At 49.5% G+C, this 27,424-nt stretch overlaps 1 protein-coding gene and 1 non-coding gene across 3 annotated transcripts in view; one reads left to right on the top strand and one right to left on the bottom strand.

The window, feature by feature from the left end:
• The window catches only part of EMILIN2 (elastin microfibril interfacer 2), a 58,752-nt gene that overhangs the window by 8,637 nt on the left and 22,691 nt on the right, over positions 1-27,424 (bottom strand). For both annotated transcript variants that reach the window (XM_069568328.1, XM_069568327.1), the window contains 2 exons: positions 20,093-20,268; positions 10,009-11,904 (listed from right to left, as the gene is read on the bottom strand). In XM_069568328.1, coding sequence (XP_069424429.1) covers positions 10,009-11,904; positions 20,093-20,268 — 2,072 coding nt within the window. The remainder of the gene's footprint in view (positions 1-10,008; positions 11,905-20,092; positions 20,269-27,424) is intronic.
• LOC138428562 (U6 spliceosomal RNA) lies at positions 16,177-16,279 on the top strand. The gene has a single exon (XR_011252502.1). It is a non-coding gene; the product is annotated as a U6 spliceosomal RNA (small nuclear RNA).

The following is a 27,424-nucleotide window of genomic DNA, read 5'->3' as shown; positions in this document are numbered from 1 at the left end:
TAGGATGTTAAGTTCCCTGACAAAGGATTGAACCTGGACCCTTGGCAGCGAAAGCATGGAATCCTAACCACGGGATTGCCAGGGAATTACCAGGACTTCAGGCTTTAAAAGAAACCCACCCACATTCTGACATACAGCAGGCTAAGTGGAAGGATAGTCACAATGCTTGGCAAAGCTCTGTGCCTGAGAAAGGCCTGCACCACCGTGATGAGAAACGCCAGGCTCAGAGGGGGTGCCGAAGGACCAGGTTCCTGCACTGACCAGGCACGGGGGGCACGAGGCAGGGGCTTCGAGGAGACACTCTCTGGTCTCCCTGCCAGAAGGTCAGGAAGGGAGAGGATGGGAAGGCATGTGAAGGAGCCTCAGGGCTGGGGAGACAATGCACAGAAACCCCACGCGGCTCCCCTGACAGCAGGGCGGGGTGGGGGGGGGGCGCGGGTGGGCCACGGGTTCGCAGGAACTGTCCTTCTGAGAAAACAGCAGTGGAAATGCTGCTTTGCGCTTTGGCTGGAACGAAGAGAGAAAACTCTCTGGTCCCGGGGGCGCTGTGTGATTCCATCACAGCAGTAATGGATAAAGAAGATGTGGTGTGTGTATATATACACACATATACACACACAAATATTACTCAGCCACTAAAAAGAAATATGGGACTTCCCTGGTGGTCCAGTGGCCAAGACTCCATACTCCCAATGCATGGGGCCTGGGTTCAATCCCTGGTCAGGGAACTAGATCCCACACGCCTCAACTAACACCCAAGGCAGCCAAATAAATAAAAATAAATTTTAGAAAAAGAATGAAGTAAAGCACTTGCAGCAACATGGATGGATCTAGAGACTATGACCTACACTATGACCTATCTAGGGCCTGTACTGACTGTCCCTCCAGAGCAGGGAGCCCCTCTGAGAAAGGAGTCCAGCCCAGTGTGACCACGCGGAGGCCCCTGGAATCAGGCTCCACAGGGTAAACAGGCTGGCGTTTCTGAAAAGCATGACCTAGAGATCACAGCCTCACAGGTTGACATCGGCGGGGCAGCGCCCTTGGAACAGAGGTCACCTGTTATCACTGAACCCCCGAGAGGCCAACCTGACCCGAGAAGTCACCGGGGATTTCTTCTCTGATAGAAGTTCACAAGCTGGTTTGAAGCTGCACATGGACACGCAGAGGGTCTACTTGATTTTAAGACTCGCTGTAAAGCTGCCGTGGTCAGGACGTGAGGAGGCACTGACAGTGTTGGCAGAGCCCGTCAGCGGACACGCGGGTCCCCGAAGAGCTGGCACAGGCGCTGCGGCCCCGCACCCAGGGCTTCCCTCCCTCCCCACTCTCCCCCCCTGCTTCTCCGCTTCTCTCTGGCCCAGCTGCCTCTGAGGGGGCTCTGCCTTCCGCTTCCACGACGGGAGCTGGAGGGGGGTTCTCTGTTTTAATTACAAATTCCTGGAACTGACCTCACCCCTGCCGAGCAGGAGACTCCTGAGGGAGCCCAGAGTCCTTATTTCTGTCAAGCTTGCAGGGGACTCTGCGCGCAGCTGTGGGAGAGCCCAGTGCCAAGGACACAGCAGTCCTAGAGTCAAGGTTCAGACGGAGAAAAGCAGCTGCTGCTTTCACCAAGTGAAGAGCTTGACAGAAACCAGATGCTCACAGGGCCGAAGGGCAGGTAGCGTCCAGAGGCAGTGTGGTCCGAGTCTGTGCGGTTTATGCAGCCTTTATGTATTTATGACACTCGGACTGACTCCATCATGCTATCTGGGACCTACACTGGCCTCAAACTCAGCCAGTTTCAAGTTGAAGGCCAAAACTGTCATAACACTGGCATGAGGCCACTCTTCCCCTGCCAGGCTTTACAAGCACCGAAAAATTGATGCTTTTGAACTGTGGTGTTGGAGAAGACTCTTGAGAGTCCCTTGGACTGCAAGGAGATCCAACCAGTCCATCCTAAAGGAGATCAGTCCTGGGTGTTCATTGGAAAGACTGATGCTGAAGCTGAAACTCCAATACTTTGGCCACCTCATGTGAAGAGTTGACTCATTGGAAAAGACCCTGATGATGGGAGGGATTAGGGGCAGAAGGAGAAGGGGATGACAGAGGATGAGATGGTTGGATGACATCACTGACTCGATAGACATGAGTTTCAGTGAACTCCGGGAGCTGGTGAGGGACAGGGAGGCCTGGCATGCTGTGACTCATGGGGTTGCAAAGAGTCAGACACGACTGAGCGCCTGAACTGAACTGATTTGAAAAACCTGTGTTTTTTTCATTCTTACAGCACAGCTTAGGCTAAACAACTGGATAAAGATGGGGTTCTTAAATCTGTAGCACCCCCAAATGAAATGTTATTAATATCATTCAAAACTAAAAATAGACCATATGATCCAGCACATAGACTCAACAGACATGAATTTGAACTAACTCCAGGGGATAATGGAGGACAGAGGAGCCTGGTGGGCAGAGAGAACATGACTTAGTGACTGAACAGCAACAATAACATGATCCAGCAATCCCACTCCTGGGCATATATTTGAAAAAAAAAAAAAAACACATAATTTAAAAGGATACATGCAGCCCAGTGTTCACTGCAACACTATTTACATGAGCCAAGACATGGAAGCCACCTAAATGCCCATGGATAGAGGAACGGACAAAGAAGACGTGATACATATACACAGTGAGATATTACTCAGCCGTTAAAAGAAAGAAATATGGGACTTCTCTGGTGGCCCAGTGGCCGAGACTCCACAGTCCAATGCATGGGGTCCGGGTTCAATCCCTGGTCAGGGAACTAGATCCCACACGCCTCAACTAACACCCAGGGCAGCCAAATAAATAAAAATAAATTTTAGAAAAAGAATGAAGTAATGCCATTTGCAGCAACATGGATGGATCTAGAGACTATGATACTAAGTGAAGTAAGCCAGACAGAGAAAGACAAACAGTACATGACATCACTTATATGTGGAACCCAATGTTTTTTAAAAAATGAAACAACTGAACTTACAGAACAGAATCAGACTTACAGATATTGAAAACCAACTTATGGTCACTAAAGGGGAAACACAGGGGTGAGGGGTAAATCAGGACCTGGGATGAGCACACACACACTACTATATATAAGGTACGTAACCCACAGGACCTCCTGTATGGCCTAGGAAACTCTACTCAATATTCCAGGATAACCTATATGAGAAAAGAATCTGAAACAGAATGAATCTATGTGGATGCATTACTGAATCACTTTGCTGTACACCTGAAACTAACAGAACATTGTAAATCAACTATATGCCAATAAAATTAAAAATATATATATTTTTAAGTACTTACAAGAAATTGCCTGAAGACATTTGCAGAAGAAAGGGGTGGCAGATTGGAAAGAGGAGGCAGTGGGCTGCTGTCCCTGGGGTCTGTGGAAACAGTCCTGCGTGTCCAGCAGGAAGGCCCTTCTTGGAACCATGAGGTAGGGGAGGAGGGCTACCCTGGCACAGAGACTGTCCCTCTGCCTGGCTCAGCTCTGTGGGAGCCTCAGGCTTCTCAATACCAGGAACTCGCCTACTATCCCAAGTGAAAGGAGAACAGCAGAGTTGCCGGAGTCTGGCCGGGGCTTAGTATCTGATCAGATGGGTGATGGGGAGGCTGTGTGGGCTCAGAGGTTGTGGTGCAGGCCAGGTGGTCCCAGAGCCCCAGCAGGAAACAGATTCTGCCTTTGAGCCATGCTGGGTTGGGGCGGGCAGGGCCTAGAGCTGCCCCTACCCAATAACTACAGTAGCGTGGAGACGGGGCAACTGCGGAAAAGATGCAGCTAAAAGAAGGGGACAGGGAGCTGGGGGTGGGGGTGGGGGAACAGAGACAGAGGACCAGACCTCTGAGGCCACATCCACAGAAGAATAGAGGACTTCCCCATCCCCTTGTCGTTCAGAACCTGATTTATCTAACCATGAATCCTAAATGTTGGGCTTCCCTGGAGGTAAACGATCCACCTGCCAAGCAGGAGACTTGGGTTTGATCCCTGGCTCAGGAATATCCCCTGGAGAAGGAAATGGCAACCCACTCCAGTATTCTTGCCTAGAGAATTCCATGGACAAAAGAGCCTGGCGGGCTTCAGTTCGTGAGGTCATAAAGAGTTGGACACAACTGAGCAACTAAACAAGAACAATAAGAACCTAAATGCTAGGGAGGGGGGATTTCTCAGCTTTTTACACTTTACACTTCAGTCCCAAATTAGACAAGAAAACAAGAACAAAACCCTCTGGATCCCTAGAACATTCAGCAGAACACCTGGGGTTCTCATCCCACGTCTGCAGTGCAGGCGAGCCCACCTTCACTGCTCTGAGGCTGCAGGTCTGGGGGCTTGTAAGAAGAGGAGGGGATTTCAGCCAGAAGCAGAAGGGATGTCCAACAGGGGACGGAGGGTCACAGTCACACTGATACTGAGGGATGACCAGGGGCCAGTCACTGTTTAATACACTACTGGGATGTCTCTGTGGTTCAGTGGTTAAGACTCCCTGCTTCCATTGCAGGAGGCACAGGTTTGATTCCTGGTCAGGGAACAAAGATCCTGCATGCCACACAGAACAGCCAAAAAATAGAAAAAAGAAAAAAAAATACTCCTTAGGAACAGGGGGGCTTCCCAGGTGACGCTAGTGGTAAACATGCCTGCCCATGCAGGAGATGCGGGTTTGATCCCTGGGTCGGGAAGATCCCCTGGAGGAGGGCATGGCAACCCACTCCACTATTCATGCCTGGAGAACCCCATGGACAGAGGAGCCTGGTGGGCTACAGCCCATGGGGCTTCAAAGAGTCAGGCACGACTGAAATGCTTAGCGTGCACGGGAACAATAATTATGCTAACTTCTTGAAGTATCACTATTACCAGGATTCCCTCCAATTAACAGCTATAGAAAGTGAGCCATTAAGCAGATAAATAATTTGTCCAAAGTCACAAAGAATGTGTAGAGTAGCTGGGATTACAAACTTGGGAAATAATAATCACTTCCTAGCTCAAAATTCTCCAAGAGTTTCTCATGATACTTGAAATCCAAATCTGTTATCTCAGCCTTCAAAATCCCACCTGATCTGACCCCTACCCCCGACCTCACTGCCTGTGACCTTTCCCCTTGCTCATGGACTTGACCAAACTGACGTCCTGAGTTCTCAAACAGGACAAAGACATCCCTGCCTCAGGACCTTTGCACATGCTGTTCCCTCTGCTGGGAACAGATCTCTACAAGGCTCATTCCCTCATCTTACTCATGTCTCTGCTCAAAGGTCATCTCCACTGAGCAACCTTCCCTAAAGCACCAAGTCCCCTGTTCTCTGTCACCTCCTCTGTTTATCTTTCCCTGCACACTGATCGCCTGCCGAAATCAGACCTTTATTTGCTGAGCTGTGCATTCCCTGACTTCCCCCACTAGATCCTGCAAGGGCTAAAGCTCCAGTGCGAGGACATGAGTCAGTATTTGTGGAATGACTGACTGTATGAATGAAGGGGGGTGGGGTGCACGGGGCCCAGGAAAGGGCATGACACCCACATCACAGAGTGGACGATGAGACAGTCACGAAAATGCAGTGGTCCTACGGACTCCTCTGGTAGTCTGGTGGTTGACTCTGCACCTCCACTGCAGGGGATGTGGATTCAATCCCTGGTCAAGGAGCTAAGATCCCACAAGCTGCCAGATGCAGCCAAAAAAAATACACTAGTTCTTTACCTTTTAGAAGTTAGGCACTTCTCCAAGTCCTGGATGAAAGGCAGGGACCTTTTGTCCAAAAAAGTAACCAAACATTTGTATATAATCTCGAGAGTCTCTTTTAAGACCCAGGGAAGAGCGTCTGCACTGATGTGAGGGATACAAATACTGGGACTGATTTCAGCATTGGCTGAGGCCCCTTCTGGCTCCCCCTCCACCCTCCCCACCCGCTGCCAGCTGGGTAGTTCAGCTCCTTCTGGGTGCTTCCAAAGAAGAGAACGGGCTCCCTGCACGGGGAACAGCAGAGTCTGGGTCCCTGGCCCAGCAATCTGGCTTCTGGTGACCACATCCTGCATCCTCAGCTCTTCACCTTGGCTCGCAGTAGGAGCAATGATGACAATTGTTAATATTCCTCCCCTCCCAACACACAAGCCACGTCATCTCTCAGGGTGACATGTTTCGAACAATGGGACATGGCAGGAGGGACATGGTGCCAGCTCTGGGCCTCACCTGGAAGGGGCTCCTGCTTTTGCCTTGTGGTAAGTGTGACTCCCCAAGACCACCATGCCAAGAGGAGGCGCACATCCACCACGTGGAGAGAGGATGGCCGTGCACAGGAACACGTGGCTGGTCTTCCTGCGTCTTCCAGCCCAGCCCACCCCAGCCCACAGGTTCCCTGACCACAGCCAAGTAAGTGACTTGAGCTGATGTCAAGTGGAGCGGAAGAGCTGCCAAGTCAGTTCCTGCCCCCAGAACAACAGAAAGTGATGAAGCCTTGTTGTTTAAGCCACCAAGGTCTGGAGTCGGCTGTTACACAGCAGCAAACAGCAGGTCCATTCCACCTCTCAGCAGGGGCGCCCTCCCCTCCTGCTTCTCTGAACCCTTCCAGTAGTCATATACAGATGTGTGAGTTGGACCATAAGGAAGGCTGAGCACCCAAGAATTGATGCTTTCAAACTGTGGTGCAGAAGACTCTCAAGAGTCCCTTGGACTGAAAGGAGATCAAACCAGTCAGTCCTAAAGGAAATCAACTCTAAATGTTCATTGGAAGGACTGATGCTGAAGCTCCAATCCTTTGGCCACCTGATGTGAAGAGCTGACTTGTTGGAAAAGACCCTGATGCTGGGAAAGATTGAGGGCAGGAGGGGAAGGGGGCAAAAAAGGATAAGATAGTTGGATGGCATCATGAACTCAACGCACGTGTGTTTGAGCAAACTCTGGGAGATGGTGAAGGACAGGGAGGCCTGGCATACCGCAGTCCATGGGGTCACAGAGAGTCGGACACAACTGAGGGACTGAGCAACAACTCACCGTTCGGTACAGGCTCCAGTATCGCCCCCTTTCAGAAGTCTCTCTCATCACTCCATCTCACCCTTCACCCCACTGGTCTATGAACTCGCAACCTACTCAACCTTGATGAGAAGGCCTCATCAGCTCAGAGAAGTGCTCCCTGACTTCCTCGGTGGCCGTGACCACCTCTGCCTGCTTGTCCCCCTAAGACCGTCATTGTCCCCTGCACTGTCATCCCAGTGCTCCACACACATAAGCTCATTACTCCCACACAAGACGGGCTCAGTAAGAGCCAGTGAACTACAAGGATGAACCCTGACACACCATCTCATTCACCCTCTCTGCAGGCCTGTGTGTGTCACTCCCCCACCCCCAGATCTGTGCCTGAAAATGCCTGGACGGTCAGGGTCGTGCTCCTCACCTCCTCATCCCTCACAGAGCCCTGCACACAGTGGCTGTTCGGTCACTAAGTCGTGTCCGACTCTTTATGACCCCAGGGACTGCAGCACGCCAGGCTCCCCTGTCCTTCACCATCTCCCGGAGTTTTCTCAAAGTCATGTCCACTGAGTCACTGCTGCACACAGTAAGCACTCAATAAATGTGCTGCTGACTCTTCACTGGGCGCTGTGACCTGAGCTCTAGACTCACCCAGTGACCCCTGACACTCAGGTTCTGGCCCTGGATGCGCTACAAGAACGGACAGCCTCTGCCTGCTTATCGTTAGCTCTTCTCAATCAATGGAGTTCCTGAAAGTCCACGCATTCTACTCTCACGACGAAGGATTCATTCCAAAAGGAGCATCTTGTAGGAGCCGCCTTCTCTCTACAGGCATTCACCCCAACCCCTCTTTCCACAGCCAAGCGTGAAGGAGTTAACACAGCTTCCCACACTGCCCAGGAGCTGCAAATCAACTGGAACTATCTGGTTCGATCTGTTGTTACAAAGCACAGTCCAGACAGAACTGTCACTAGGAAGGACAATCATCCTATGAACACACACAGGGTCCCCTGACCTTTCCCCAGCATTCCAGAGATCTGGGAGCTGTGTGGGCCTGGGGGGGAGGGGATGGGGGTTATAAATAGCGGGACTGGCCTGGGTAATTCCTTATCTACAAACTCCTTATCTCTGGGAAGGTTCAAAGCGTGTCCCACTGACCACTTCAGACCTTCCTGCCTCCCTGGGATCAGGCCCTGGCTCTCCTCTCCTCAGGCTGTAAGTCTCAGCTGGGTTGTTGTTGCTGTTATGCAGTTGCTGTTATGCAGTTGCTAAGCTGTGTCCGGCTCTTTGCAACCCCATGGACTGCAGCCCATCAGGCTCTTCTGTCCTCCACTATCTCCTGGAGTTTGCTTACATCCATGTCCACTGAGTCGGTGATGCTATCCAACTATCTCATCCTCTGCTGTCCCCTTCTCCTTTCGCCTTCGATCTTTCCCAGCATCAGGGCCTTTTCCAATAGGACCCAATCCTAAAATCCCACAGGTTCACACCAGGCCAGGAACTGGCATCAACACCTGAGGGCCTTTGTCACCTGGATCTGAGCGAGGTGAAAAGGCAACACAGGCCAGCAAGGAAGACAGGGGGGAAGAAAACAGGGAGAGGACTGGTCAGGAGGCGGAGTCCTTCCTGGCACGTGGCTGGCCCTCCCCTGTCCTTGTGGACCCATAAGTCTGTGTTCGTCTCGGGGAGACACAGAGGAGACGTGGGCTGGCCTGGACGACGGCACCCAAGGTCCCCACCCCTCCTCCACTGCTTCTCAGCTGTGTGACTTTAGAATGCGTCCCTGCGGGGAGCAGCCCCTGCGCCCCAACTACTGAGCCTGTGCTCTGGAGCCTGGGAGCTGCAACTGCAGGGAGAAAGCCCGCACACTGCTACTGGAAAGTAGCCCCCCTGTCTGCAACTAGAAAAAGTCTGCTAGGCAATGAGGACCAAACACAGCCGAAAATAAAGAAAATTTTAAAAAGAAAGAAAACTGCTCAGCACTGAGGTTGCTGAATCCAGGTACCAGGGAGGCTCTGTCCTTCAGGGATGACATGCTGAGTCCCCAGGTAACAAGTTAACTTGAACATGTCACTCAGTACTATTAAGGGACCATTCATTCAGTCAGTCCATTCATTCATTCAACAAACATTTGTCGAGAGTGAAATGTATAGCTGTAAAGAATCTGCCTGCAATGCAGGAGCCACAGGAGACACAGGTTTGATCCCTGGGGTCAGGAAGATCCCCTGCAAAGGGAGATAGCAACCCACTCCAGTATTCTTGCCTGGAGAATCCCATGGACAGAGAAGCCTGGAGGGCTACAGTCACAGGGTCACAAAGAGGCAGACATGATTGAAGGGACTTAGCACGGATGCGTATACGGAGTGTGTAGCATGCATCACCCTAAGCACGGCCGATGAGCATCCCTGTTCTGGACGCGCTGGGGCTTTGAACAGTTATTGCCCCTAAAGTACTCTGTTTAGGGTCCTCTCTGTGTCTTTGAAAAGGAACACAATGCATTCTACTTGCCATCATCGAGGCCCTAGGTTTTAGGGAACAAGAGATTGCCCAAAGATGATAATAACACCAGCCAACAAAAAGTGATGTTTTCAGAGAGGTGAAGGGGTCTGCATACAGGAGACTCCCTGAGGAGAAGACAGGACAACATACCCATTGCCCCACGCCACTAGGCCACAAAGCTGACCCCAGATCTAAGCTCCCCAATGTGACAGTATAGATCAGCCTTCTGCCGCCCACCTGAGGGGAAGGACCAGTTTTCCTTCTGCATTTTCAACTTGTTGTGGGCTGATAATTTACAAAACGCACAAACCGTGTGCTTGAATGCTACAGTGATGTCAAGTTATTCTAAAAGTTTCTAAACACTTGCTCTCACTGTTGGTCTTTGTCTCATTGCTACTCAGCACCAAACAATTCACGCACTTTCCCCCACCCCATCTACGAAGCACACTTTGGGCCAGCAGTGACGTGGCTCATGCCTCAAACCATCCAAAATCTAGCAGAACACGCGTTACAAATACTCAAGACGGGAAGGCAAAGGTGCACTTACTGGCCGATGGCTGGAACCGGATCAGGTCTTGCAGGTCAGCAGAAATCTGGAAGACGTGGCTATAGAACTGCTGGACGGAAGTCTTCAGGCCAGAGATCTCTCTGGAGTGCGTCCGGAGCGTCCCGTTCATCTGCCGGACGCAGCTCCAGAGGCTGTTCACGTGCTTGTTGAGCCCCTCCTTGATCTTCTGAAGGCTCCCAGAGATGGAGTCCAGCTTGCTACAGGTCTTCTCCATGTGAGACACCCTGTCCTCCACCATGGAGACCTCCCTCTGGACTCCATGCGTCTTCTCCTTACAGGTGTCCAGCTCGTTGAGGACGAGGTCCTGCAGCCGCTGCCACCTGCCCTCCAGCTGGTCGCAGCAATACACTGGGGTGGCCTGGGGGGACGGCAGGGGTGCCTTCGTCCTTCCTGGCTCACCCCCCTTGGACCACCCACCTCCTGCAGCCTTTTTCGCTCCTCTACCACTGCTCAGCTCGTTCTGTAGACGTCTCAAGTGGTCATCTGTGTGGTTGAGCCAAGAATAAAGAAAACTGAAGTCTTGCTGAAGTTGCTGGATGCTGCGTTCGGTGTCCTGAAACTTCCCCTGCATCGTGTCGTTTAGAGATCTCAAGAGGCTCACCATCTTGCCCCCGTTCCGCAAAGGCTCTCCTCGGAGGTTCTGCAGGCACATGTCCTCCACCACCCGCACTTGGTCCTTCAGGCGCTTTAACTCCATCATGACCTGCGGGGGCCCAGCCCCCGACACAGTGGGCGGGGCTGCCGCTGGGGGAGCAGGTGCCATCTCCGAGCCATTCACCGTCTCCAGGAGGGCGCTCCCCAGCCGCTCCTCCAGGGACTGTATTTTCTGATCAAGCAGCTGCCTCAGGCCGTCCACCTCCCCACTAATGGTCCCCCGGAGGGTTTCTTCGATGTAAAAGCAGTGCTCCTCTGCGTTCCTCTCCGTCACGTTTATCCTTGCATCCAGTTCATGCCATCTGGCATCGAAGTCCACGTCCGGCTCTGGAACCTCGAGGCGGTCAAACTCATTGTCCAGTCGTGCGTTCAACACTCTTGTCGCTTCGGCAACTCTTTCGATTTTCTGGTCTAACATCTTGATCTGTGGCCCCAAGTCACCAGGCTTGGTACCATCACAGCAGTTTGCATGGGCTGGAGGGTCTTGGACCCGGGCCTGAAGGTCACTGATTTCTTTTCTCAGCTTGGCCTCCTTCTCCCCTATCAGCTCGATCACTCCCAGGTAGCTGCTCCCATAGTCATCACAGTGCTGCTGGAAACCGATCAACTTGTACTCGCACGAGTTCTTCAGGTCAGCCAGCTTCCGGTCCATCCCTTCCATGAGCTCCTCCCTCAGGGCATCAATCTTACTGTCTACGTAGGCTTGGAAGAGCTCGCTGGTCGTCATGGTGACTGTTGGGCCCTGGGCGGCCTCCTGGAGCTGTCTGAGCTGCCCTTCGTAGCCCTTCACTTTCCCGTCCAGCTCCTCCAGCTTGTCACTCTTGGTCTTCAGGGCATCCTTAACTTCAGCCAGTTCAGACTTGATGTCCTTCATGCCTGACTCCTTATTGTTGAGGATGCCGGGGGGCTGAACTGTTTCTGGTTCTCCACCCACGGCGCTTTTGGGCGTTGGCCGGGGGTGCAGGTTGCTGAGCCATGAGGCCAGCATCTTGCTGGCATCGTCCTGGACGGCGTGTTTGAGGTTCTCACTCACTCCAGCAACAGAAGACTGAAGGTCCAGAACTGTCCTGGTGAGCCGGAGAACCTTCTCCTCCAGCACCTGAATCTTTTTTTCCTGAAGTTCCTGGGGCCCCTGTTTTGGATCTCTTGTCTGACTTGGGTCTGCTGCAGGAGTGGGTGACACAGTCTTCTTAGGCTCTGAGCCTTGGCTTGGTTCATTGTCTGTAACAAAGAAAAAAAGAGTTGGACACGACTTAACATTTCCTACTTTTACCCAGTTTCTGCAAAGACAATTGACAGAGTACTCCTGGGATACATTCGAACCTCCCCCTACCACTCCCCTCTCACCACACACAGGCAATTACTCTGCTGGAGTGGAAAAGATGATGGGCGTTAAGTCAAACAGACCTCCAGGGGATTCTGGCTCTTCTGCCTATAGTCCACCCTCGAGCAAGTTAATTCACTTCTGTGAGCTATAATCCCCTCATCTATGAAGCGGAGTGACTATCTTCCCTCCTCTGGTTGTCAAGAGAATATTCACAGGACACATGACAGATATACAATGGTCTCTTTCACCCTGAAGGGAAATATTCTTCACTTATATTATCATAAGAACATATCATTCGCACATTCATAACTGCAGCCACACCCCGACAGCTGACTGCATTCCGTAACCACAAGAAGCCACTTGGGATCCACCCATTAGTTGTTGGGTGGTATGATACCCCGGTGGCTCAGCGGTAAAGAATCTGCCTACGATGCAGAAGCCACAGGAGATGCAGGTTCAATCCCTGGATCAGGAAGGTCCCCTGGAGAAGGGAATGGCAACCCACTTCAGTATTCTTGCCTGGAGAACCCCACGGACGGAGGAGCCTGGTGGGCTACCGTCCATGGGGTCCCGAAGAGTCGGACACAACTGAAGTGACTTCGCACACAGGCATACGATACCACAAGAGCAAGTTATCCTCCAAGCAACTCCTAAATATTCTCTTTCTTTTATTAGCATCCTTGCGCTAAGAGTCTCACAGACATTGTTTAGCACCATCATGCAGCTGGAGAAACTAAAAGCAAAAAAAAGAGAGAGAAAACAGAGTCTATTGGTATCTCCCAACAACAGAGCTATGTGGCCCTATGTAGTGAGGTTCACTAAGTCAAAGAATACATTGAAATCTTTTTTTTACCCATGTCCCACTCAGCTTTGAGATCTCAGATCCAAGACCAGAGATTGAACCTGGGCCCCCAAAGTGAAAGTGCCTCACCACTGGACCACCAGGGAAGTCCCCAAACAGTGAATTTTTGATTATTCTCCTTTGAGAAATATACCCCAAAAGGAAACAGCCCAAAAGAAAAAATCATAAAATAATTGTGGTGAGTCATAAAATGAAAATAAACATGATATAAATAGATAAACCAAAAAAAGATCATCAAAATCTGAGGCACATGATGTCATAGAACTAGACAAGGAATACTAGAAAGAGGTTAAGGGACTTCCCTAGTGAGCTAATGATTAGGACTCTGCTTCCACTGCTGTGGGCCCAGGCTTCCCTGGTAGCTCAGACGGTAAAGCATCTGCCTGCAGTGCAGGAGATTCAGGTTCAATCCCTGGGTTGGGAAGATCCCTCGGAGAAGGGAATGGCACCCCACTCCAGTACTCTTGCCTGGAAAATCCCATGGACGAAGGAGCCTGGTGGGCTGCCATCTACGGGGTCGCACAGTCAGACACGACTGAAGCGACTCAGCAGCAGCAGCAGCAGCAGAGCAACTAATACACTGGGAACTAAGATCTCACAAGCCATGTGGCACAGCCAAAAAATAAACTGTAAAACTTAACATAAAAAAGAAAGGAATTAAAGAATTAACATCAACAAGCCTGCAGACAATACTGAAACCTAGCAAGTAAAGTGGAAAAAGCCACACACAACACAGATTATGACATAAAATGCACTAATGCACACTGACAAACAGTGGAAATAAATTTAGAATGTGGTAGATATTGGCGCTTAATGGTCATTGTTTTCTCCTAACTTTTGCAGATGATCATAACAACAGATATTATTCATTAAAAGCAACTTAGTGGCAAAACCAAGACTTGAGTTTAAATGTCCCAACTCCCAAGCAGAAAACTAGAAAGAACACCTTGTTTTCCATACTGAAACAATTCTCTCAGGACACCAGACGTAAGAGTCAGTAAGTCACGTACAAATGAAATGCTGTTCTGAGCAAAGGAGAGGGCAGGAGAAGGGGGGAGGATCAGAATGTAAGCAGATGTTTTTCATTCATATACTACTGGTGACTAAAAAAACTGCTACAAATTTTTGGAAGAATAATTTGGAGAATGTATCAAAATACTCAGAGTCCTTTGGACTCTACAGTTATACTTCTAGAAATTTATTCTAGTAAATAATCAGGATTAATCAAAAAATTTAACAGAAAAAGTACTTATTCAAATACTATCTATGTAATAATGAGAAACTGGAAACTGCCTAAGGGGCAACAGTACAAGATTGTATCCAAACAATCACACTCTGTGCAGCCAAGAAATGATACTCTAGAATATCTAATGACATGGATGTTTTTTTCACCAATTAATACTTAAAATTCGTTAAAAATTTAAAAATAAGTGCCCCAAACAGTGTGTTCATTATGATGATGGTGGATTGAGGATAAGCACTTCCTTTCATTCTGAAATCCCATTAATGGCAAAAACAACAAAAACAAAACAAAAGAAACCCCAACCAAGTCACACATAAAAAATTGGGAATCAGAATGGTTTTCACAGGGCATTGGAAACTAGAAGAAGAATTTTTTAATTGAAGCATAATTGATTTACAATGTTGTGCTAATTTCAGGGATTCCCTTCTTTAATTGCTCAGACCTGTCCAACTCTTTTGAAACCACATAGACTGCAGCCCACCAGGCTCCTCCGTCCATGGGATTCTCCAGGCAAGAATACTGGAGTGGGTTGCCATTTCCTCCTCCAGGAGATTTTCCTGACCCAGGGATTGAACCCTCATCTCCTGCATTGGCAGGTGGATTCTTTACCACTGAGCCACCTGGGAAGCCCAGTTTCAGGTATACAGAAGTGATTCAGATAAATATATACATATATAATCTTTTTTATATATATTCTTTTCTCCCATGTATATTCTTTTTTCCCATATAGTTTATTTACAAGATATTGAGTAGTATAAGTATTGGGTTCCATATGCTATACAGTAGGTCCTTGTTTATTTTATATAGTGTATATCTGCCAGTCCCGAATTCCTAATTTATCCCTCCCCCCAGCTTCCCCCTTTGGTAACCATAAGTTTGTTTTCCATGTTTGTAAGTCTGTTCCTATTTTGCAAACAAGCTCATTTGTGTCTTTTTTTTAGATTCCACATAAAGTGATATCACATGAAATTCATCTTTCTCTGTCTGATTTATTCACTTGGTATGATAATCTCTAGGTCCAGCCATATTACTACAAGTGGCCTCGTTTCACTCTTCCTGTGGCTGAGTAATATTTCAGTGTGTATATGTACCATGTCTGTGTTATCATCCATCTGTCTATGGACATTTAGGTTGCTTCCACGTCTTGGCTATTGCAAATAGTAATGCAATGAACATTAGGGTGCATGTATCTCTTTGAATTATGATTTTCTCTGGATATATGCCCAGGAGTGGGATCACTGGATTATACAGTAACTCTTTTTAGTTTTTCAAGGAACCCCCATACTGTTCTCCATAGTGGCTGTACTAATGTACATTCCAACCAACAGTGTAGGAGGGTTCCCTTTTTGAAAACCAGAAGAAAATTGAGCAATGTGTTTAAAATTCTAAAGGAAAATTATTTCCAATCTAGAATTCTGAAGCTGGAGTAAATATACTTTTAGACTACCATGCCAAACAGTTTACCTCCCACGCAATCTTCTCATGAAACTACTGAATGATGTGCTTGACCAAAACAAGGGAATAAAATAAGAAAGAGCAAGCGGGATGGGAGGTGGGGGGACAGGAAGCAGGGAATGGATAGGAGAGAAGTCAGTGCAGATCGCAGGGCGGCAGTGGTGAACGAGGCCAAGCAGGGGACCACTCCAGGTGGGGCAGGTGAGAAAGCTCTAGGAGAGATTTCAAGAAGATGAAACTGATGTATCTGAACGTACAGAGGGGACATGTAGATAACCAGCAGAGAGTTTGGGTTGAAACAGGGATTAAAAATATAGAAAACCAAGCAAAGAAAAACGTAATTATTAACACTAGAGAAATCAAAAAGCTGTGTAGAAAAGGTAACATATTCATAGCACACCACAGGGCTCAGCTGTAAACACTATGTAACTACTTCAGTGGATCCAATAAACACGGAACAGACAAAAACACGGCGTAACTGAATGCAAAGAACGGGGGTGTGGAAGCCTCATGTTAGAGGAAAGGGACTTGATTCCTCACCTTCCTTGATGAGAAGTCAAGGATGTGGAGGTAAATTCCAAAAGACCATCTAAAGAGTTTAAAGAAATGCTCACATCAGCAGCACATATACTAAAACTGGGAGGGTGCAGAGAAGATTAGCGTGGTCCCTGCACAAGGATGGCACGTGTGTGAAGCATTCCATGTTTTTAAGCAACCTAAGAATGGTGGCATTAGTGGTAAAGAACCCACTTGCTGATGCAGGAGACTTAAGAGACCCAAGTTCAATCCCTGGATCGGGAGGATACCCTGGGGGAAGGCATGGCAACCCACTCCAGTATTCCTGCCTGGAGAATCCCATAGACAGAGGAGCCTGGCGGGTGAAGAGTCAGACAGGACTGAGCGACTCAGCACACACACACACACGTCCATCAACAGATAAATGGATAAAGAAGATATGGTGTATACACACATACAAGGGAATATTGCTCAGCTATAATAATGCCATCTGGAGGGTACTATGCTGACAGAAATAAAAATCAGACTAGAGAAAGACAAATACCCTACGTTATCACTTATGTGTGGAAGCTAAAAAAACAAATGGATGTATATATTTAAAAAAAAGAACAAATTCACAGATACAGAGAACAAACTGGTGGTTACCAGTGCGGAGAGGGAAAAGGGGAGGGAAAAGACTGGGGCAGGAGATTAAGAGATAAACACTACGGTGTATAAAACAAATAAGCCACAAGGACAGGGAGATACAGCCATTATTTTGCAAGAACTTTAAAGGAAGTATAATCCATGAAAATACTGAGTCCCTTTGTTGTACACCTATAACTAATATTGTAAATCAACTATACTTCAATTTAAAAGAAAAATTGTAAGAGTTTAAAGCAATTACTCCTGACAAGAAGGGAAACTGGGGGAGAAAGGGAATCACTGCTTTTCCTAATAGTCTTTATATTATAAAGCGATTCAACTCATTAAACTATATGTATGCTTAAACTTTTACAAGGCAAAAGCTAAAACTAAACAAAACAGAAATAAACTGTCTACTGTGATCCAACACGCCCTCTCAGAGCCCCCATCAGAGCACTGATTGAGCTCTGTTGTAATTACTTATCTAGTGTCCGCCTCGACTTTTTCTCCAAAACACCTAAGTATAAAGACTGCAGATCTAGAAGCGCAATAAATATTTGTGAGATGAATGGATTTTTCTGTAACAAAATGTATATGCAGATACAGAAAAGAGAGCAGTATTTTATAGTAAAATCTTAACAGGACTTCTCATTCGGTGGTAAGATTAGGAATACTTTTTTTTTTCCTTTTCTTGGCCTGGCTATGCAGCATGCAGGATCTCAGTTCCCCAACCGGGGATGGAACCCAGGCACCCTGCCACAGAAACACGGAGTCTTAACTACTGAACCACCAGGGAAATTCAAGATGATATGTACTTAAATATTTTTCCTGTATGTTTCAAGTGAAAGTAAAAGTTGCTCAGTCGTGTCCGACTCTTTGCGACCCCATGGACTATACAGTCCATGGAATTCTCCAGGCCAGAATACTGGAGTGGGTAGCCTTTCCCTTCTCCAGGGGATCTTCCCAACCCAGAGATCGAACCCAGGTCTCCCGCACTGTAGGTGGATTCTTTACCAGCTGATCCACAAGGGAAGCCCAATATGTTACAAACATTCTTTAATTGATATGCATTCAGTTTAGTTCAGTTCAGTCGCTCAGTCGTGTCCAACTCTTTGCGACCCCATGAATCGCAGCACGCCAGGCCTCCCTGTCCATCACCATCTCCCAGAGTTCACTCAGACTCACGTCCATCGAGTCAGTGATGCCATCCAGCCATCTCATCCTCGGTCGTCCCCTTCTCCTCCTGCCCCCAATCCCTCCTAGCATCAGAGTCTTTTCCAGAGAGTCAACTCTTTGCATGAGGTGGCCAAAGTACTGGAGCTTCAGCTTTAGCATCATTACTTTTGTAGTAAGAAAGTTATTTTAAAATCTGTTTTAAGGTGGGTGGCGGCAGCCTTGCAGCAGAAGCAGAGATGCTGATTTTTGTGAAGACCCTGAAGGGCAAGATCGTCACCCCTGAGGTCAAGCCCAGTGACACCACTGAGAATGTCAAATTCAAAATCCATGATCAGGAAGGCATCCCACCTGACCAGCAGCATCTAGTTTTTGCTGGCAAACAGCTGAGGATGGGCTGTGCTCTGTCAGACTACAAAATCCAGAAAGAGTTCACCCTGCATTTGCTGCATCTGTAAAGCAGCATCGTTGAGCCTCCCCCCTGCCAACTCACTCAGAAATCCAACTGAGACAAGACATTGGCTGTGTTACGACCACCGCAACTGCTGCTAGGAGCGTGGCCACACCAACAGCCTGCGCCCCAGGAAGAATGCCAAATAAGGCCCCTCTGCCGGCTTCTTTGCCCACAGGGCAGCCTCCTGCCTGTGGCCCTGGGGCCTCAGTAAATGTTCCCTTTCATTGACTGAAGCAGTAAAAAAAAGAAAAAATAATAATAATAAATAAAATCTGTTTTACAGAGAATATTGGGAAACACCACGAGTTTCAAAACTGAAACTGCCTCATCAGAAAATATAATCATTTAAAAATGACTTAAACATCTAACTCATAAGAAAATCTTTTTTCTGACTTAACTTTAAAAGAGAAGAAAGATAAAGTGATGTAGAATAAAATGTCAAAACATTTTTGTCCATAAAAGTCAGCCTCTTGGGGACCTCCCTGGTGGTCCAGTGGTTAAGCCCCGACATGTCCAATGAAGGGAGCAAGGGTTTGATCCCTGGCTGGGGAACTAAAATCCCACAAGCTGCACAGTGTAGCCAAAAAATTTTTAAAAGTCAGTCTCTTAAGTGTTAGTTGCTCAGTCGTGTCCGAGTCTTTGCAAACCCATGCACTGTAGCTGCCCAGGCTCCTCTGTCCATGGGACTCCAGGCAAGAACACTCAAATGGGTTGCTATTCCCTTCTCCAAGAGATATTCCCGACCCAGGGATTGAACCCAGGCTCCTGCACTGCCAGAAGATTCTTTACTGTCTGTTAATGTTATACTTAAAAGCCAAGGTGGGACTTTCCTGGTGATCCAGTGGCTAAGCCTCTGTGCTTCCAATCAAGGGGCCCAGGTTTAATCCCCAGTCAGGGAAATATTAAAAGATTCCACATCTTCCAATCAAGACCCAGCATGGCCCCATAAGTAAATAAGTAAATGAATTTTTTTTTAAAGGTGAAAATTATCACTGCTTTCTAAACTATTCATTGAGTTTGTGCTAATTCACTTAAAAAAATAATCAGAAGCAAACTAAGAACCACCTCGTTGGATACCTCTAACTCTGGGCTTAGCTTTGCAAATATGCTCGCTGTGCTTGGTCGCTTCAGTCGTGTCCAACCCTTGCAACACCATGGATGGCAGCCCACCAAGCTCCTCTGTCCATGGGATTCTCCAGTCAAGAATACCAGAGTGGGTTGCCATGCCCTCCTCCAGGGGATCTTCCCGACCCAGGGACGAAACTCATGTTTCCTGTGTCTCCTGCACTGCCGGCAGATTCTTTTACTGCTGAATATCTCACCCCAAACAGAATGAGAATGATTCTATTTCCCTATTTCAAAAACCGAAACAACAAACAATTTTAGCATCTTCAAATTCAGGCTTAAGGGAGCTTGCACATGAAAACTAAAGTAAAAACAAACCAGGCGTCATTACATCATTACATGAGAATTTCTCCTGTCTCTGCCTCAGGCCACACAAGGCTGAAACCAGCCTCATCTCCTCTAAGGTCTTGGTTTTCACAACCAGCTGGCCCTAACAAAGCAATTTATTTCTTAAAAGTTTGTCTTCCAATCGCTACTGCTTCCGCACATCAATGTGTGTGCCACGTGCCTCCTGCGGGCATACGGGTGTGTTCTTGGAAGCTCTGGGAAAGCCCCGCATGTAACTCACAAAGCCTGGAGTTGGAAGGGGCGGTGATGAGCAGAGCTGAGCGCAGGAAAGCAGTGAGTTACCTGTGGGTTTCTTCATGCTGTTGCGGGGCCGAGCGGGCGTGGGGCGGAGCATCCTCCCAGGGTCTCTGGGGCCTTCTTGACAGTTCCCCCCCCTGAAGCCAGGGCAGCACCTCCATTCCAACTGCGTCACCGTCTTGTACCTGGTGACATACCTGGGTCTGACATTCACGCGATACCTGCCAAAGAGCAAGGTGGCATCTCTTGTTACTGGTTGCTGCGGCAGACACCCTGGCCTTCCTGGTTGCACCCAAGTGAAGAGGCCCTGGGTCACTGCTCTGCAGTCTGACTCCAAGGGGTCACCAGTCTCCTCCAGTCCAGCCCTGCCCCCCACCTCCTTCCTCCATCTCTTGGATCCACCTGCCCCCAGCTCCCCTCCCTTGAAAGGCTGGAGAAACAGACAACTCAGAAAACCCTGGCCCATGACTCTCATTGAGAGTACGGAGACCATTAGTCGCTCAGTTGGGTCCGACTCTTTGTAGCCCTATGGACTGTAGCCCCTCCAGGCTCCTCTGTCCATAGGATTCTCCAGCAAGAATACTGGAATGGGTTGCCATGCCCTTCTCCAGGAGATCTTCCTGACCCCGGGATCAAACTAGAGTCTCCTGCATTGCAGGCAGATTCCTTACCATCTGAGCCACCAGGGAAGAAGGTGTGACTCTCACTGGATGTGGACAATTTTCAAAAACTGGGCTTTTACTTCACTGATAAACTTCTATTTGACAATTTGCTGCTTGGTGGAGATTCTCCCAGGCCAAGTCAGGCCCATATGGTTTGTGTTTTATACAAACATGCCTGGCACCCTCGCCTCCCACCCTCCATGTATTTATCTTGGCACCTTCTTTCCTGACAACTGGCAAAGGGAGCAGTAAGCCTCTGCAGACCCACCTCATACTATTTGTGTTGAGATCCTGGTGGCTCAGATGTTGAAGAATCCACCTGCAATGCAGGAGACCCAGGCTCAATCCCTGGGTTGGGAACATCCCCTAGAGAAGGAAGTGGCAACCCACTCCTGTATTCTTGCCTGGAGAATCTCCAGGACAGAGGAGCCTGGCGGGCTACAGTTCATGGGGTTGCAAAGAGTCGGACACGACTGAGCGACTAACACTAACTCACGTGCACTCATGCATCTCACAGAGACCCTGGCAACACTGGAAAGTCCGTCAGACCCAGGCTGGACCACAGCCCCGAGCAGAGAGCTGATCCAGGACCCCTGGGTGCCCGGGGGGTCAAGCCGGAGTTCACCCCCAGGGGCCCTGCTCACAGCACAGAGACGAGCGGCCCCTCGTTCACCTTGCTTCTCCTGCTGACAGCAACCCCAACTTTCTCGAGTCTCATTAGTTGCTCTTCATTTCTAACCCCAGCACTAGCAGCCAGCTCCCTTTTCGGGTTATTGCTCAAGGGGCCTCAAGCCAGCCAAAGGACTCCGCCTCAGGCCCTGGCCTCATGGCAGGTGGAATTCAAAGTCACATTCCTGAGAGAATCACAAGTGGCTGAACGTCACGGACTTCCAGCACCCCGGCTGAGGGCCGAGCTTGACACTGAGAACCGCAGGAGCTGGGCACTCTCCCCCGGGCCAGGACGGGCAAGGCGCCCCTGCGGAATTCTAGGGGGGCTGGTGACAGCACTGCCGGGTGGGAGTGTCCCCTCACCTGGTCTTGAGGGCATGGTTCTCAACCCTGGCCACGTATCACATTCACCAGGGACCTGTGAAAGACCGCCCGTATCTGGGCCCCGGGCTCAGAGGCTCTGTTATGACTGGTCTCTAATGCAGCCTGGGTGTGTGGATTTTGAGATGCTTGGGTGGGAGCCTTTTTCGGGAAAACTGATGCAAAAACCCAATAAGTAAAACAGAAAAGGGCTGCTCAAGGGGTTGTGGGGCAAAGCAGAGGCAAAAGCCCCCTCCTAGGCCCTTCATTCTCATTCCTCCCACATCCCCCATCGAGATCCCACTGAAGACATCATCCCTGATCACAGATGGGAAAACAGAGGCTCAGAGAGGTTAAGTGACTCCTCCCAATGGCCAGGAAGGGCCAGAATGCGTGCATGCTCAGTCACTTCAGTCGTGTCTGACTCTTTTGCGATCCCATGGACTGCAGCCCACCAGGCTCCTCTGTCCACAGCACTCTCCAGGCAAGAATATTGGAATGGGTTGCCATTCCCTTCTCCAGAAGATCTTCTCAACCCAAGGATCAAACCTGGGTCTCCTGCATTACATGCGGATTCTTTACCATCTAAGTCACTAGGGAAGCCCCAGAAAGGGCCAGGACTGGCTTTAAACCCATGTTCTCCCCTGCACCCGCCACGGCCCTCCAAGCACGTGGAAACCACCAGTCTGCCTGGCAACTGCCCTAAATTCAGAGCCACCCCACCCACTCGGAGATGTTCCAGAAGGCCCCACAAGCTGTGTGAGAAGGCAGCCTAAGTATCTGATTCAGTCCAGGTACACTCTTGCCCTCTCCCCCAACCTGGCACCCCACCTACCCAAAGCATCTTCTGTGTGGCCCCAGAAACTACAGGAAAAGAAAGAAAAATCCCATTCCATTGTTTTGATCAAGCACAGCCTAATGCTGGAAAAATGTGTGATCTCAGGAAAACCTGGTTCCTCTGAGCATTTAGGATTGAATGTGAAAATGCATTTGCTCCGGGGTTTTGTTCGTGTGCCAGGTGATGACAGCCCACAGTAAGCCCTCCGACCACAGCTGAGCCGGGAGGAGGGGCTCTGATGCCGGTGGATGAGGGATGACCCCTACCCCACTCCATCTGACCTGAGCCAGGGGCCTTAGCCCCTCACTGCCCAAGAAAGTGCTCAGTTCTCCAACACACTTCATTCTCCTCCCTGAAGGCAGTGATGACTTCAGAGCCAGCTCGTTTAGTTAGGAAAGCTCCCCGGAGCGCCGTCTTCTTCTCCACCCACCCCTCTCCCGTTGCTGTCAGGCTTCTGGTTTCAATGGACTTCAGGTTGGCCGTGTCTCCCACCAAGTTTCCAGCCCCGGGGACGGCTGGAAGCCATCAGGGGCCACCTCCACTGTGGGAAAGCTCACGGCCACCTCCCTGCGCAGGAGGATACAATGCCCGAGGCATCTGCGAGTCCCCAGGCCTCAGTTGAGGGGAGGCGGTGTCATGGGGGAGGCAGGAGATGGTTGGTCTCACAGCATTTCTAGGGTGTCCCCAAGAAATGGGGTTGCCCTCCACCAAGGGCAGCCAGGGGCTCCCCAGAAGGTGGGCAGGCCCCAAGTAGCATCCCCAGGCCTGCTCCCCATCACTCTGGCTTTGTGGAACAGTATTCCCACCGAGGAGCTTTTTAAAAAAGATTTTATTATTCGTTTATTTCTGGCTGCTCTGGGTCTTTGTTGCTGCACACAGGCTTTCTCGAGTTGGTGAATGGGGCGGGGGCGGGGCGCCAGTCTCTAGTCGTGGTGCATGGGCTCATCTGGTCGGCAGCAAGTGGGATCTTCCCGGACCAGGGATCGAACCCATGTCCTCTGCATTAGCAGGCGGATTCTCATCCACCGCACCACCAGGGAGTTCCCCAGGGAACTTCTGAAATATGTCCAGGCCTTTATCCTCAAAATTCTGACTTCATTGGTCTGGAGCAGGGGGTCCCTGGGTGTGTGTACCTTGCAGAAACTCCCCACGTAATGGCTGAGTACAGCCAGAATTGAGAAGCACCCCAGACTCTGGCAGGGAGTGAATGGAGGCCCTGGACTGGTGCTAGGATGAAGCTCCATAGACATTCACTGAATCAGCGAGCTGCACCCAGCTGGGGCGGCCGAGGAGGGCCTGTAGCCAAAGGGACAGAGTCACAGCAGGCGGGGCTGGAGCCTTGGCCCCCATCCCAGCCTCGGGTCAGGACTGGAACAGCATCCTGTGCCCTGGGGAGCCCTGACCAGCTGCCTCAGGGCCCCCTGGGGGCAGGGTGGAGGGGGCGGGCAGGCAATGAGCTGCCCCACAGCCCCACCTAACTCCCCTCCACCCCTCTGAAGTCCTTTTGGGTTTTTTGTGGGGGAGGGTGAGACAAGAGTTCACCATTTTTACAAGTTCCCCTGGATCAAGGCACCAGATGAGCCCAGGAGATGCTATTGAGAAGACAGGTGGGAGAAAAGGCCTAGAAAAGCTGACTCAAAACTCAGGGACCATGTGATGGGAAGTGTCCCTGTTAACACACAAGGGGACAAAGTGACTGTGCTTCCATTTGATGTCATTCCCAGGAAGATGCCTTCCTAGCAGGAGGCGAGACCTTCCCTCACCTGTTTCCAATTACACTTGAATGTGCTTGTCAGCACATTCTCTGCAGCCCAAAACCCCAAGAAAGCAAGAACGTCTGGTAGCTCTATTCCCCACAATGTCCCTGTTCTTCACACTGTCCTACTGTGCTGAATAAATAACTTATTAATTGCTAATCAATAACTGATTGATCAATTAACTAATGACACTAGGCCCACCTTTGACCAGGTTTGGGAGAGTCCAATGTTCATTCGAAGAGTTGACTCATTGGAAAAGACTCTGATGCTGGGAAGGATTGGGGGCAGGAGGAGAAGGGGACGACAGAGGATGAGATGGCTGGATGGCATCACTGACTCGATGGACGTGAATCTGAGTGAACTCCGGGAGTTGGTGATGGACAGGGAGGCCTGGCGTGCTGCGATTCATGGGGTCGCAAAGAGTCGGACACGACTGAGCGACTGAACTGAACTGAATGTCCATACAGAAAAACCCAGGGTGATTTCCCTTGTGGTGCAGTGGATAAGAATCACCTGCCAATGTAGGGGACACAGGTTCGATCCCTGGTCAGGGAAGATCCCACGTGACACAGAGCAGCTATGCCTGTGCACCACAACTACTGAAACCCGTGCACCCTAGAGCCTTTGATCCAGAACAAGAGAAGCCAGTGCAATGAGCAGCCCGTGCACGGCAACTAGAGGGGAGCCCTCTGCTCACCGAGACTCAAGAAGAGCCTCTGCAGCACTGAAGACCCAGCGCAGCCAAAAGCAAATAAATAAAAATTAAAGCCCCAGAGCGATCGATCCCCAGGTCTCACCCAGAAGAAGTGGCTTCTTGAGTCCTGTTGTTGTTTAGTCTCTAAGTCGAGTCTGACTTTTTGCGACCCCATGGACTGTAGCCCACCAGGCTTCTCTGTCCATGAGATTCTCCAGGCAAGAATACTAGAGTGGGTTGCCATTCCCTTCTCCAGGGGATCTTCCTGACCCAGGGATCAAACCCGCATCTCCTTCACTGGCAGGTGGACTCTTTACTGCTGAGCCACCAGGGAAGGCCTCCGGAGTTCTACCAGAACCCAATCAAGCCCTAGGGTCCACAGTCATGGGAACAGGATAAGACTCAACACCAGAAGGTAAGCCAGCACTGTGCTTTCCAAGAAGACAGCTGTTATCTGGGGCAGCTGTTTAAATATAAACTGATTAAAGTTAAATTAAACTGAACATCTAGTTGCTCAGTCACACTATCCACATTTCACATGCTTTGCAGCCACAGCGGCCACAGTGTTAGATAAACAACGTTAACGTCTCCATCAGCACAGAAAGTTCTGCAGGACAGGGCTGGCCAAGACAGTCACAGGATTGTCAAGGGAACAGCAAGGGCCTATATCTATCTGTTCATCTGATTTCTCCTTGCGTGTCCCCAGCAGCAAGAGGAACACGTGCCCTCAAAACAACTACCCGTCACTGGCACAGGACCCGTTGCACAGCGGTTACACGAGGCATGGGTCCTTTCCCTGCATTCAGTGTTTACCTGTGTTTTATTTTACACTCCAAATTGAAAGCCCAGTGGCCCCTGGGGGACACTCACTTGACTGGGATTTCTCCCAAGAACAGACTTTCTAGTAAATTCCTCTCCATCCTCCAGACACTGGCTGGCCCCAAAGAACCTGGAGCCAGCTCTTGTTGCTTCATTCCACGTGTGTGGTTCCACACAGGATCATTCAGAATGGGACAGATGATGGAGAAAAGGCGCTTCCTCTCCCGAGTAGAGAGCACCCAGGTCCGGGGAAATAACCTCCTCCCCCGGAGCGGGAGATGCAGGTTCAATTCCTGGGTCAGGAAAACCCCTGGAGAAGGAAATGGCAACCCACTCCAGTATTCTTGCCTGGGAAATCCCATACACAGAGAAGCCTGGCGGGTCACAGTCCATGGGGTTGCAAAGAGTCAGACAAGACTGACCAACTAACATTTTCACTTTCTTTCACTTTCCAGGGAAAGGAAAGTTCACACATGTAAACTTGAGAAGTCACCTCCCAGTTTCCGAATGCGCACTCAGGGCTGACTTGGGTGTCTGACACTCGGCTACTGCTCCAGGTTTTCCATAGAGCAGTTTAGGCTGGCCACAACAATTCCACTTTTTTTTTTTTAAACTGTGGTTAAAATACACATTACCCCCAGTTTATTGTCTTGGCCATTCTTAACAGCACAGTTCAGTGGCACAAGTATATTCACAATGTCGTACAAACATCACCACCACCATCAACACCATCTACAGAACATTTTTATCACCCTAAACTGAAACTCTGCACCCATATTAAACACTAACTCCCCAGCCCCCACCTCCCAGCCTCTGGCAACCACATTCTTGTCTCCATAAATCTGACTGTTCTTGGTACATCATGTAAGTAGAATCACATAGTATTTGTCCTTTTGTAACTGGCTTTGTGTTACTTAGCATAATGTCCTTGTAGGAGAGGAAAAAAATTTTCTTCTACCCTTTTATGGGGCTTCCCTGGTGGTTCAGATGGTAAAGAATCTGCCTGCAATGCTGGAGACTCAGGTTCAATCTGTGGGTGGGGAAAATCCGCTGGAGAAGGGAATGGCAACCCACTCCAGTATTCTTGCCTGGAAAATCCCATGGACAGAGGAGCTTGGCAGGCTACAGTCTATGGGATTGCAAAGAGTCAGACACGACTGAGGGACTAACACTTTCTACCCTCTTATATTTGTTCCTGGAGCCTATGAATCAAACTGACAAAAGATAGATTAACAGGAGAAAAAGACATACAAATTTTATTGATGTTAATATTTTTATGTGCCCAGAAGGCCTCATGGGAAAGAAGTGAAAACTCAAAGTAGCAGTTAGACTCAGAGCCTTAGGTACCATTTTAACAAAAGGTGATCAATTGTGGAGAAGGCACCAGACAGAGAAAAGAGAGTTCAGGCTTCAAGGAGCAACAAATTGTGGGGCTACGGGTAGGAAAGGAACAGGTGCTGAGGGCCGCCTTAGTGAGGTTTGTTTAGGCAGACTCCTGCCGGTGCTGTTCTCTGCCTTTGGTGGTAAGGTTCCCTTCTTCTCATCTCTGTACAGGTGCTGCTTGGGACATCAATGGGG

The sequence above is a fragment of the Ovis canadensis genome, chromosome 23, assembly GCF_042477335.2.
Source record: "Ovis canadensis isolate MfBH-ARS-UI-01 breed Bighorn chromosome 23, ARS-UI_OviCan_v2, whole genome shotgun sequence".
In the NCBI taxonomy this organism is placed as follows: domain Eukaryota; kingdom Metazoa; phylum Chordata; class Mammalia; order Artiodactyla; family Bovidae; genus Ovis; species Ovis canadensis.
Note: the sequence above shows the minus strand (reverse complement) of the source record. Positions and strands in the feature narration are given on the sequence as shown.